The sequence below is a fragment of the Equus przewalskii genome, chromosome 19 (assembly GCF_037783145.1).
Source record: "Equus przewalskii isolate Varuska chromosome 19, EquPr2, whole genome shotgun sequence".
Lineage (NCBI taxonomy): Eukaryota > Metazoa > Chordata > Mammalia > Perissodactyla > Equidae > Equus > Equus przewalskii.
This window is the reverse complement of record NC_091849.1, coordinates 4762722-4776505: the sequence shown is the minus strand read 5'-3', so window position 1 is coordinate 4776505 and position 13784 is coordinate 4762722. Positions and strand designations below refer to the sequence as shown.

Genomic DNA, 13784 nt, shown 5'->3' with positions numbered 1-13784 from the left:
CACAAAAATGTCTCATGAAAAAAGCAAATCACTGTTAAAATGAGTAGTATGACTCCATTTTTATGAGAAAGAACATATTCATACAACTGTATATGCGTAGAAAATGGGCTAGAAGGATACACTCTTCTTAGGAGTGCTAGTGGAGGAGGGATGGATTTCTTCTGTAATTTAAAGAAATACTTTTGTTTCAATTATCAACTTCAGCCCTCAACAAACTTACATTTTCCTTCTCAAACTGAAAGCAAAGTGAAAGAGGTCAGGATCACTAAGAAACACTTTAGCTAACATAATCAGTACCACTAACGACTGCTTCAACACAGAAAGCCGAAGGAAGAAGGGGGCTGCTTCATTACAACGCCACTTAGAAGACAAGAATCAAGAACACTGCTCAAGACAGAGCACTTTGAAATCAGGATTCTTGAAACTTCGTGGAAAATATGATAATCTAAACTTCAAGGTCAACTTATACTTATACCCATACACAGTAAACATTAATATGCAACAGTAAATTGGCCAGAAATTCATAGCATCTTTACATAGGATAAGCTACCATTCTTTTAAGCGAAATCTGCTTAACTTCACATGCCTAATTACTGAATACAAAAATATTTAAAAATCAGTTTCTAAAGTAGTTTAGACTCATCTGAACAACGCCTGCCCCTCCCCACCAAAATCGTTTCGATGTCATAAGTTAAATAACCTCAATCTGTTTTCTCATTTACAAATTAAGTATGAGAGTCACTCCACCTCATGAGGAGAGAAAATCACAAGAATTTATGAGAAAAGAACTGATGGACCAAATCTATTACATAAATATGAATTATTTTTATTATTATTGGTAAAAAATAAAACCATTCCTTACACTACTCTTCCTAAACTTAAAAGATTTTTTTCCAACAGTGAAATTCTAAGTATATGAATTAGTAACAGAAACAAATTTCCACTTTCAATTTAATTATATTCTGGGGGCCTCCCAAAACTGTAGTTCTAATTTATATTGTTAGAATCAAAAATCATGCCACTTCAAGAGAATGGACAGATCACAATCCTTAAACTGATGGCACCTTTTTTAAACCTAACACTTTCAGCCTATATAATGAAGTGTCAAACAAAATAAAGGAAACCTCATTTAAAATGAGATTGGGAGGCCAGAAGGGGGAGCCCTCACACTTAGTACTCGAAGATGTCAATTACTATCCTAGCAGGAGGAAAGATTTCCTCTTGCCCAGCAAATCAGCCAATGAGAAATCATCACCACTCTGAACTCTTACTTTCCACTAATGGATTTTCCTTCAAAACAACCCCTCGCAACTTCCTCCTTTTTCTCAATAAGTCCTCTTCTTAGTTTGCTGGACTCATCTAGGGTTTTGCTGTAGCTTGCTTGTCCCAAACTGCAACTCCTCTGCTATTACTGAATAAACCCATTTTGCTGGTAAAACAACCGGTTGTTTTATTTGCTTATGTTAAGGGAAGCAATAACCTCCACTCTAGAAACTAACTCCCTCCATAAATATATTTATGTATATTTATGTATATGTATATTTATGTATATTTATAAATATGTATATTTATCAGCCAAATTACTTGGCCTCAAAAGTAGTGATTCTGCAAATTAGGTACTAAATTTAAGAATCTAAAAAAAAAAAGAACCTGATCCTGTCACCAAGTTCAATATTTGTAAATCACCCAGTCAAGATACTCATTGACAAAGGTGCAAATATTAACACAGCAGAAAAGATATACTTAGAATTATAAAACTCATTACTATCTCACTTTTTATTGTCCACAAGTTCTAGCTTCTTTAAAATCTGGTGCATGGGTAACAAGCATTAACGTTCTGAAAATAAATTACCTTGGAGAAGAAAGTCGTCTCCTTTCTGGTTCTCTTCTTTTTCTTTCCAAGGATCGACTCTTGGCTCTTCTACCAGGAGACAGAGTTCGAGACGGGGACTTGCTCTGCTTAGACCTTCTATCATTTAGAAGTGGAGATCTACTTCTTCTTGATTTATCACGTTGTTTCGGAGACAAACTTCTTCTTTTAGGACTACGACCAGGTCTTCTACTGGGTGACCTATTTTCTTTCCCAGAAGAAGCATCTTTAGAGGGAGATTTAATTGGCTTCTTTTCTTTGTCAGTTTCAGACCGTTTTGATTTTCTCTCTTTGGACCGTGACCTCCTGTCTTTGGATTTACCTCTTAAGTCAACTGGGGACCTGGATTTTTTTCCTCGATCACGACTTCTACTTTCATTTACAATTGGGGATTTTTTTCTATCTTTTGACTTACTTTTATCTTCAATTTTAACCTTGTCATCAGTAGGAGATCTGGCCTTCCCAATTTTCTCTTGAGATCGCCTCCTAAGGGTAGGAGATTTTGACTTTCTTGCTTGATCTTGAGACTTACTTCTTTTGGATGGACTTTTGGACTTTTTCCTCTCCTTGGACTTGCTCCTAGGTGCCTTCTCTTTCACTATTTCAACACCTCCCTTACTTTTCTTTTTATCAGACCTATGTCTAGTCCGTTCTTTGGATCTGCTTTTACTTCGCTTTTTTGTGCTATTTTTATTGTCCGTAAGTTCAAGTTTGCCCTTCGTACTTGAGGATCTAGTACTAGACCTATTTCCATTTCTTGCCTTTTCATGAATCTCCCCCTCTTCTTCAGAGCCAGACTCGTAACCCTGTAATATGAGCCCCATCCCAGACTGGACCTTTCCTTCCATTAACTCATTATCAAGTTCAGCTTTAATCAAGGCTCTCTGTTTTTCCAAGTCTTCCAACAAAGCTAAATCATCAAGTTTAGTTCTTTTTGCTGGAGACAAACCTTCTTTGTCAGAAGCATCAATAACCTCTTTTCTTTTGTGTTTCTTATGTTTATGCTTGTGTTTATGTTTTTTATCCTTGTCTTCTTCTGAGGAATGTTTATGTTTCTTATGTTTACTTCTGTGTTTATGCTTCTTTTTTTTGTGACGACTGTGCTTATTTTGAGATTGGTCTTCTGATACTTCTCCATTTTCTTCATTTACACTCTTTTCAGAATTATCAGCATCTTCCATCCTATAAATATATATAACACATTTTAAGATCATATCATTCATCAAGCATTCAGCCATAACAAAATAATAGTAATGATAAAATACATCTCAATGTAATACATGAAGTTAGTCACTAAAATACTTTCAGCACAGCTTCAGACATTTTATTTCAAAGATATACAGCAAGAACTGAGTTGAACAGTGATTTACCTTTCATCTGTTTCTAAAGGTTGAACTCAAATACCAAAAGTATTACAAGAAATACATAATGGAAGGGGTTAAAATAATTACGCTTAATAGAAAAAGGGAATCCAAACCAGGTACAGTAGAATGTCGTTAATATTTAAACTCACTCAGTAACTTGATTTTTAAACCAGCATTTCCCACATAGACTTAAGACCAAAAGAAGCTCTTTTCTTTTTCTATAAAACATATTAATATTGATGTATATTGGGAGAGTAATCTCTTTCTCCACTTGAAATTCAGAAACATACTTTTTAAAAAAAATCTCTAGAGCCAAAATTGAGCTCTAGCCAAAATAAGCACTCCATCAGTGTGCACTGATGGTTGATACTGATGGTGTGAACACATCCCAAGGGGTTAAAACTTCAAAGTGAAGTGACCAGGTGTTAGGATTCTTGGCCTCTAAGGGCCACTGAGCAACCATGTGATATGAGGTTAAACCACACTGAAGGGTCTTTTGCAGGTCAACAAGTCCAATATGAGCAATTTCATATAGTTCAACGCAATATTTGTTTAGGGGGCAATTTAATCTTTCTGAATTTCAAATGACAGATTAGTTACCCAAAATGTGTTCATATTAATAGATGCCATGCGAAAAAAATTTTTTTAACTAAATTAAACGGGTGGCTTTTGTGCTTAAAAGTTTGGGTTATGCTGGGGCTGGCCCCGTGGCCGAGTGGTTAAGTTCGCAAGCTCCGCTGCAGGCGGCCCAGTGTTTTGTTGGTTCGAATCCTGGGCGCGGACATGGCACTGCTCATCAAACCACGCTGAGGCAGCATCCCACATGCCACAACTAGAAGGACCCACAATGAAGAATATACAACTATGTACCAGGGGGCTTTGGGGAGAAAAAGGAAAAAATAAAATCTTTAAAAAAAAAAAAAAAAGTTTGGGTTATGCTGAGTTAAAGAGTTTATGATTCTAATTATTTTGCTAAATCTTTGCTGTTCAGTAATTCCAGGTTAGATACATGTAAGTTTCTCCTGTAAAGTCACTCTATACTAAACCATTACGTCCTAGAATATAAGACCAAAATCAGACTTTAAATTATCTGGATTCAGGCCATCATAGCATTTTTTGGAGGAAGATATGGATTATTTTGTCCAAGTCCTTCAAATTATATACTCCTGTACTTTTAGTACGTTTATTATTATTAGTGCCATATACTACAAATAGCTCCTTGCAAGTTATGAATTAATGAGTCTATTCATTCAATCTCTTTCAACATTTAAGAAATCACCTACACTTAATGTAAGCATTAAGCGAGGTAATAGGAAAACAAAGGTGTACAAGACCACTATTTGCCTCCCTCAAGGAAATTACAGACAAGTGGAAAAGTCACATGAAACACTGGAGAGGTGCAATGATAAAGACATTACTAAGGGCATTATGGGAACAGTGAATTGTCACCTAAAACCACTGGAGTCAGAGGCCCAGGAACTGGAAGGTTAGGTTGCTGGATGCAATGATGTAATGTCTCTAATGACAATGCCATTACAGCACAGGTTGGAGAAGAGTCTGGTCCTCCAGCCAGGTCTTAGACTTTAATAAACCTGGAGGGGAGTGGGGGCACGACACACTGGAGGTATGCTTGAAAAGTTATTAGTTGACAATGAGGGGGGTGTGGAGAATGTGGAACATGTAACTACCACACAGCAAGAACTTTGAATTTTGGGGTGTCAGACTGCCAATCTCCATTTCTGGTACTCTGAACTGTGGGAAAGGAAAAAGTATTGAGGAGAGGTGCAGAGAAAGCTGTGTCTTCTTGTGAGAGCCAGGTTTTAGTTTGTGCTGACTTCTCTCTAATGGGGTAAGAAAAGACATAGGATAAATATAGTAGTGTTCTCTGAACCATCAAATTTTCTCAAAGACTTGGAAAAAGAAAACATATCTTTGTCGTTTAAAAAAAAACCAACATGGCTCTTTTATGGAGGGGGGAAATCACACATTTAAGAAAAAGGCACAAAAACATTTCAACTTAGTTCTTTATATAAGCTAAATCCTTAGATAGGTACCCACCTCCCTTCCCCAGAAATCCCCCATCCCACAATCCAGAAGGTGGGGTATGTCTCTTTTCCTAAACCTTGACTTACCGGGCTAAAAGTTTGAGAAAAATTAAATTAGGCTAATTCAAGATACGGAGATAGGTATGGAGAACATTTTTAAAGACTGAAAATGTTTTAGAGGTATATAAAAATCTAAGTGCCCAAAGTACAAAATCTGAGTCAATAAACTAAAACTCAAACTATCTAATGATCCTCTAAGTAAGTGTCCTCAAGAAAAAGGATAGTTGAGTGGCGAAGTAATCTCCAGAGCTAGACGAGCTGGGTTTAAATCCTGGTCTTACGACTTACTAGTTATGTGGCCTTAGGCAAGTTTAAGATCTCTCTGATCTGCAATCACCTCATCTATAAAATGAAGAAAATAATAATACCTACCTCAAGGCATGCTGTGAGGATTGCACGAGTTTATAGATTTGTTAAAGCTGTCACAATGCCTAGCACAAACCAAGTGACCAAAAAGTAAGCTGTTATCGTTCAGATACTGGATAAATATACGTACTCACCACAACACTGTGGAGCTGGGCAGGGCTGGTACTAAGAATGTTATTTTAAGGAATACTATCAAAGATCAGGAATTCTAGAGTCAAATTATCGTGTCCAAATGCTGCCTCCAACATGACACTTAGTGTAACCTTAGGCAAGTCACTCCTCTGTGCCTCAGTTTGCTCAACTGTAAAAACTGGGAATATAATAGTATTGACAAATCACAGGTTTGTCACATCGAGTCTATACATATAAAAAGCTGTCACACAAAGCGCTCAAGAAATACCATCTCTCCATGTCTCCATGACAGATGAGACTTTAAGGTTCAAGGAGGTTAAGGGACTTGCCTAAGGTCACAGATACATGAAGTACGTGAGAGGGCTGGTATCAAATTCCAAGTCTGTCAGGAGCTCTTCCATTTGATCAAAGATGCTTTTAAAAGTCGGATCATATCACTACTCTGCATGAAACTTGATTATTGCTTCCTATCTCATTTAGAGTAAAAACTAAAATCCTCGACAAGGTCCTATACTACCTGCCCACCCTCCCCAACACTTTGAACCTAATTCTTTCCTCCCTCACTCACTCTGCTTCAGACACACTGCTCTCCTTAAACAACAGGTATACTCTGACCTCAGGGCCTTGGTACTTGTACGTGTTTCCCCTGCCCAGAATGCTTTCCCCAGGTGTATATATTGTTGGTTCCTTTGCCTACCTTAGGTCGTTGCTCAAACTACACTTTCTCAGTCAAGTTTTCCTGATCAATTCATTTTCAGCACAACCCCCAGTCTACCACACACAGATTCCCCTTCTCTGCTTAATTCTTCTCCAAAGTAACTGCCACTTCCTAGTATAATTCTTGTCTGTCTCTCTATTATAACATAAGCCCTTGAGAGAGCAAAATTCTCACATTTTGTTCACCGTTCTATCCCTAAGGCCTAGAAGATTATCCAACCTATAGTAGGTACTCAATAATTATTTGTTGTGTCAAAAAAATGATTTTATATAAACAACATACAAAAGCTGTACTCATCAGACTAAAGCTGGTTTATCCTGGCTATACTATACTCTTAGCTCTTTAAAGCAAACATTTTGTTTTTGCTCAGTTACATCCCCAGTGCCTTACACAGTGCACAGACCCATTTGTTGAATGCAATAGCCCAAATGATTAAATTTAATCACTTCCCTCCCCAAGGAAAACCTGCTCTTTGGACCCTTTTCTAAGGCTTTCCATAGTTTACAAGTCTTACAAGGAATTTCAAATCAAAATTCTTAAGAGATTACCCATAGAGGAAGTAACTGCCTTCAAAAGAAAATCTAGCTCCTAAAGCTTCTGAGAATCAGATCTTCATCATGACGTCCAGTGATATCGAACAGTTATTCCCACGAGTGACCCCAGTTTCTACTATAACTTAATGAACGTTATCTCAAGAAATAATGACTAGGTTATTTTATAATAACATAACCCAAATAATAAAAAATGCTACAAGCACCTTAGGGCCAATGAGGTTAACCTTAACAATCCTAGAGTTCTCCCACACTGGAGTTAAGCACATAGCAGAACTTCACCCCCCTCACTTGATCTCTCAAAGCAAATTTCATAGAAAATAACAAGTAAAGTCTGACTGGGTAAACCAGGAAAACTTAAACTCAATGAATCAATGACATAACATATTACATATAATGAGCTTGTGCTAGGGCAGTTAACTTATATTCATTATCAACAACTTTCCTCTAAAGCTTTAGGGGAAGCTTTCTTGTTAAGAAAACCTAACAGTCGTCTCGGATAGTTCATATTAACAATAAATACAGCTATATAAATACCACATATATAAATTTACATTTTGCAATTTAACACTACACATTTAGCAGGTGTACGTCTATACCAACCTGTTCTACAACACGCTTGTCATAAAACAGTACTTATTGACAGCTGAGTAACACCACTCAAATCATATTATTTGGAAACAAAGCTGAATTCAAAGTGCAGACAACATGGGAGTGTTTAACAGTATTTATTAATTCGTTAAGTGCAATGTACAAGTTTTACCCTTCAAACAACCTAGATCTTGGGGCATGTGGCACAATGTAAATAGCCATGGGACAACTTTAAAATAAAGTGACCAATTACTAACCACTAGTGTTGTTTTCACTTCCTCTTTCTCATATTTTTTCAAAGAATATTCTTAATGACCTGTTATTTGGGAGGTATTCGATTTATGCTTCAATGACAGAGAATGGTGAGCAAAGTGAATGCCACTGCTCCTGTACAAGGAAAGTAATTAAGCTTATTTCTCTGACAAATTAAACTACTTTAATAGAGAATTAACGTACATATAAAAATAAGAATGAATCCAAAAGACCAAGTAGTCTTAAACACCTCCACTCCCACTTTTTCAAAATCAGGTGTGAGAAATTAAATTTCAAAGAATTACAACTGCAACATCAAAAATGGACTTTTCTGAGACACTGGAAATAAATAAAAATGATTTCAAACCTTAAAGGCTATTTTTAAAAGGAGCCACAATGTACTGTGGGAGATCAGACAGCACAACAATTAAGAGCAGGGTTCTAGAGCCAGACTGCCTGAGTTTGAGTCCTGAGCCTATCACTTAGTGTGATGTTGGGCAAGTTAATTTCCCTGTGCTTCAGTTTCATCATTTGTAAAGTACGGGAAATAACACTATCTACCTCCATAGGGTTATTACAAGGATTAAACGAGTTAGTATTTGTCCAGCGCTTTCACCAGTACCTGGTACTTGGTAAGTGCAAGTAAGTCAACGCATATGAAAATTTAAATATTTAAAACCATCAAAAAGGCTGAGCTAAAGAGACTGACAAATGTAAAAGCCACTAAAAAACCTTCAGGGAGCTTAAAAACTATTTTTTATATTTTTTCTAAATGTTCTAGTTTGAATAGATTCCATATAATTGTAAACTATACTCAGTGTCCTCTAAAAAACTGTTTAGACACTATATTCCAGCATTCACTAACAGCAGCATGCATAGTACTTACTTTCATATCAAACTTATTTTCTTTGTTAAACATTTTCAAATAAGTGAAAGCGGGACACACATAGGCCAAATATTCCATTTACATCAAGTGTTCTGTGGGGAGGGGAGGTGGAATTAAAGACTATCTCAGAGTCATTCATATTAGAGACCTAAAAAATGTTATTTATCATTATTAAATTTAGTATTATTTGAATCTGTAAATAAAATATGGCCAAACCACTCCTCCAAACGAATCTAAACCGTCCTTGAAATCAAATAAATGGACATAACACGGTAGAACTTTAAACAGAGTACTAGAAAAATCAGCTGGATAGCATAAGATTTGTATTGTATTGGCACAAATACTGTAACCGTGCCACACTGCGATCTCGATGAGAAACAAAAGGAGGCAAAGTCTAGTTAAAACTTTAGAATTCGTTTGCTCTCTTCTATGTCAAATTGTGACGATAATAAAGCAGCTTTCAAAAACCCTTAATGAAAAACTTAGTGTAATTCTGTCTAGCTGAGTAAATCAGATGACTGAGTCCAGACTGGATGCGCAGCAATGAGCGCCGGGCCGTCTGGTGGCCAACATTTGTCCTCTCTCTCAGTCCCAAGTTGCCGGGAGACTCCATCTACCTCTTTCCTAAGATGGCAGGAAACAAATCAGATAAACTGGTGCAAAAAACGGTCGCTATAGGAACACTATTTTTAAAATCCATTGTCTCTTTTAGGTTGCGTTTTTCTAGCATAAACACGAAAAACGAAATATTGCTTTTAGTTAAGCAATGGTTAGCCTTTGCAGCATATACAAATATGTTTTCACTCGGCCGCTCCGATTCTTCTATTAGCTTAATTACGACATAAAGTGCCTGGGTTTGGAAGTAGCTAACAATTTCCACTACTTCTTCCACTCGTACTCCCAAAGCAGCGCTACAAACTCAGGCCAAAAAGGCCAGGCCTCAAAACCAAAAGACTCGATCTTACTTCGCCTCAAGTTGGCAAGTTGGCAAATAAGCTGCCAACAGGGAGAAGGGAAACAAAATCGGAGGATGCTGGAGTAAACAGTCCAGGGATGGCAAGAAGTACCCGCTCGTCACAAACTATAGCTCTCGGACGGTCCGGGAGTGGCCCTGGCAGCACCCCTTCTCCTCTCTGCTTTCAGGTCCTGAAAGGGAAGCCAGGAGCAGGGCGACCGAGGGGACTGCATGCGGAGAAGCCTCGGGGCTGGCCCCGCGGCCACCACTGCCCCTCGGGGGCCGAGGCCGAGGGCGAGGCCGCCCAGGGCTGCGGCCAAGATGCTGCGCGGTCCCCGAGGAAGCAGAGACGGCGCGCCGCACCGCACCGCAGCGGCAGCCGCCTCGCGCGCGGGACCTGTAGAGGCCGCTCGCGCCCTCGCCTCCCAGGGCAACGCCGCGCGGAGGCCGCGACCGCCCTCCACCCAACAGCCGCGGCCTCCGCGAAGCGGAGCTCGAAGCTCGAAGGCCGCCCGCCGCGCCGCACGCCTCCCGTCCTACAGCGTCTCGCGCGGGGAAAGGCAAAGTTTGGCTCTCGCCGTTAGGCCCGAACTTTCCCGCCTGCCGGTGCAAGTCTCCGCCGTTTCCCACTCGGCAGTCCCCGGGCTCCGGCCTCCAGCACCACTCACGGAGACTACTTACTCGGGCTGTTCCCGCAGCGGCTGAGTCTCCGCGGCGGCCATCTTGAACTTCCTGACTCCTCGGCGGCGGTGGCGGCGGCTGCCCGGACGGTGGAAGCCAGTGGAAGCGGAGGAAGAGGGAGCGGAGCCGGCGCGCATGTGCTAACCGCGTAGGGAACCGTGGAGCTCTGAGTCCGCTCGAAGAATCCGGATATAAAAGTGCATCCGGGGACAGGGCGCGCGAGCGTCATGACGCAACTTCCGGGACGGGCGTGAGGAGCTGTAGGCGGTGCCTGCTAAGGGCTTAAAGGGGAGTGTCGGGTTTACGTTCTGCTACGTGTTAGAACCGAACGCCTGTCGCGGGTGGTGTTAGAACCGAACTCGGTGGAGAGGGGAGCGCAGGGAGTGGGAGTGGGAGTTGGGGTGGGGTGTCTTGTGTGAGGTTCTGAGAACTGATTTCAGTGTGGGGAAGTTGGGTAGAAGTTCTCAAACCACGGCGAACAGGATGCTTTTGCGTCTGGGCTGGGTTGGGGACCTGGTGAATGCCTCTTTACTGGCTGGATAACTCAATCTGAGGAGGCAGTAAGGGAAAGTTTGTACACAGGCGTTTTGAGAATACTGGAAAGTTTGGACCGTACCCAAAACGTAAATGTTTTTTAATACGGAACTATTATTGATACATTTATTTGAAACTTTTGAACTTTGCTTCAGCTTTTACTAAGCCCAGGGGTAACAATGCAGAAGTCATTAGGTTCGCTGATTCTGTAAATTGAATTTTTAAGTACTGTTTCTGGCCTGAATTAGTTTATATAATTTTGTTTTTCTGTAATAATGTGCTGTACAGAAATGGCATTAAATGAAATATTCTATGAGAAAACAATTACTGGCTCTTGGAGAGCTTTCAGCACTACATAGGTTTTCACATCCCTCTCTCTCTCAAAAAGAAAGTATCTTTGTCCATACCCTGGAACCTGAAAGCAGGGTGATGATCACTTTCATTCTTGAAATTAGCTCAGTTTGGGTTTGTCCTAGAAATTTGAGCTCGGAATATCTGAGTTTCTTATATATCTCTTATTTTCAGAAGGGGAGAGTTAACAAATATTCTTACGGAATAGGTCCTTGGTTGGCTGAATCCTGAAAGGGTGAAAATCTAAGCATTTCCCTCTCGTGGACTATTAATATGGAACACTAAATTAATCCTTTGGATAATTACTGATTTTTGTGGATTCCCCCACCCCACCCCCATTGTAGTATTTCTTTATATGGTCCTTAATCATACTGTTTTCTTTGTGAAGGGTTTCTCTCTTTATCCTAACAATGAGAATTCAGGTATAATAACTTGGAAAACTTCTTTCAAAGGAAAAAGTTTTCAGAAATACGTTAAGAATGGTTTTTACTTTCAACTGTATATTTATTTCTGTAGTAATAGTGTGTAGGTCGGGATCTGAGAGTTCTAATCGTTCCTACCTCTAGATTCTCGTATCTATATCTGTTTTCAAAGGTATTATGAATTCAGCCTTGTATTTACAGTTTGTTATATTCTCTGACCCCTCCTCATGAAGGCAAGGCCATGTGTCATAGTGTCAAGAATGGCTCAAATATGTTATTAAAATAACAAAAAATTAGATTATTTTAAAATAATTTTAAAATTAAAATAAATGAACAGCGTAGTACAAAACTATTACACATCTCTTCTTGGAAATAAGTGCAAACCTGTTTAAGAGATTTCATCTTGGATATAAAATAGAATAATATACGACAAAAGAAGCCTAGCAAACTGGCACTAAGGGGTAAGGTAACTTGCTTATGATGACTTGGTTCCTAGGTGCCACCTAAAATCTGCCTCCCAGGTGTGTGCTCCCCTTCTTATGCTGCCTCCCACAGGAACGTCATTTGTTCAGCACCCACTTAGTGAGCACCCGCCCACACAGGTCTTTGATATTCAAATGTTTTTTGAGTAAAGGTAGTGGAAAGAGCACCGATTGGCACCCAGAAATACTTTGCTCTCTGAGTCCAGAGGCAGTGGTCTTTTCCTTGTTGCTGATTAGGGGAGAGCTCAAAGGCCGATCTCAGACTCCTCGACCAGAATATTCTCTGCCTGTCTGCTGGATGATTCTTTGCAGTCCGCTTAACGTGCGGGTTAAAGTTAAGCACACCGAGTCCGGGGAAGGATAGGCGGGGAGAACAGGCGCTCAGGTTGTTCAGGTCTGAAGCCAGACTATGACAGGCTCAGGGTTAGACTTGGACAAACCATTCAAGTTTTTTTTAAAAGAGCGTAGTAAAAATAAAGTTTCAAAAACTGATGCTGGCAAAAACATTTCCTTTAGAAATTTCTCGCCAAATTCACTTGCAGGTACCACCAGTTCAGAGAGTGCACTAGGAAGAGGAGACGTCAAGGGCTCACTCAAAACTATTGCTGTTGTAGTTTTGGAAGAATGGGGTTTTTGAAGATGGAGTTAACATTAAAGCAAACATCCACTTATTACTTTAATCATTCTGCAAACGTTTATTAAGCCACGGTTATTAAACGTAAACCCAATTTCCCATTTTAAACTTTAAGCCCGACGTTTCCTTCTCAGTACTTGGCCTCCCAGAGTTCGGGGACCTTTGCACGAGAAAGCCGCCCCCGCAGGAGCCTTTCAGTCTGACGGGCGCCGGAGCGACAGCTTGTCGACCGTACCCGCCCGCCGGAAGCCCCTGGGGCGCCGGGCCTGGGCGAGCGCGCTTCCCGGCGGGGTCGCGAGCGTGCGTGCGTGCGTGCGCGCGTCCGATGAAGCGGGAGGGCGGGTCTGAGGGGAGCCGCGGGCCGCCGTGCGCGCAGGCCCCGCCCTGAGGCGGCCCTGGGCCGGGCGCGGGCTTGCGGTCAGTGCATGCGTGCCTGCCGCTGGGGCGCGGCGCCTCGTGTTCGGGTGCCGAGGCGGCTGTCTGCAGCAGGTCGGCCTCGGCGCTGCAGCCGCCATCACAGTCGAGGCCGCTTCCGGGGCCCGGCGCCGCTGCTGCCGGAGACAAAGCCGCGGCTCTCGGCGCCCCGCCGCCAGAACGACCAAAAGAGCTCGCTGGTCCCGAGACAAGGTTTTGGGGACAAGCTTGCATTTTTGAACACTTCGACTTTTTCTTACCATGTTTGCTTCCTTTTAAGTATTATTACAGTCTACAAGTTACATATTCCGGGAATAGTTTGAAAATACTTTTGAATTATGTTCCTCCCGTGGGAAGGGATTATTAAATTTGGACCATCTAAACACATTGTCTTCATCAATCCCGATAAACTCAGTGGGCTCTTTCTAACGTAACTCCAGACAAAAATAAAGAGAATCATAAAACCCTTCGAAGAA

At 40.8% G+C, this 13784-nt stretch overlaps 1 protein-coding gene across 33 annotated transcripts in view; it reads right to left on the bottom strand.

Moving 5' to 3' along the window:
- PRP4K (pre-mRNA processing factor kinase PRP4K) overlaps nucleotides 1-10716 on the bottom strand; it is a 38301-nt gene extending 27585 nt beyond the window's left edge. For 25 of the 33 annotated variants that reach the window (XR_011529880.1, XR_011529882.1, XR_011529878.1 and 22 more), the window contains exons 1-2: nucleotides 10472-10712; nucleotides 1853-3052 (exon numbers count right to left, since the gene is read on the bottom strand). Coding sequence is in view for 1 of the 33 variants with exons in the window: in XM_008540411.2 (XP_008538633.2) it covers nucleotides 1853-3052; nucleotides 10472-10608 (1337 nt within the window). In the remaining 32 variants the exon portion in view is untranslated. Of the gene's footprint in view, nucleotides 1-1852; nucleotides 3053-10471 lie in introns of all 33 variants that reach the window. The other 8 variants (XR_011529859.1, XR_548101.2, XR_548104.2 and 5 more) reach the window with 1 other exon arrangement.
- Between the last annotated feature and the right edge of the window lie 3068 nt (nucleotides 10717-13784).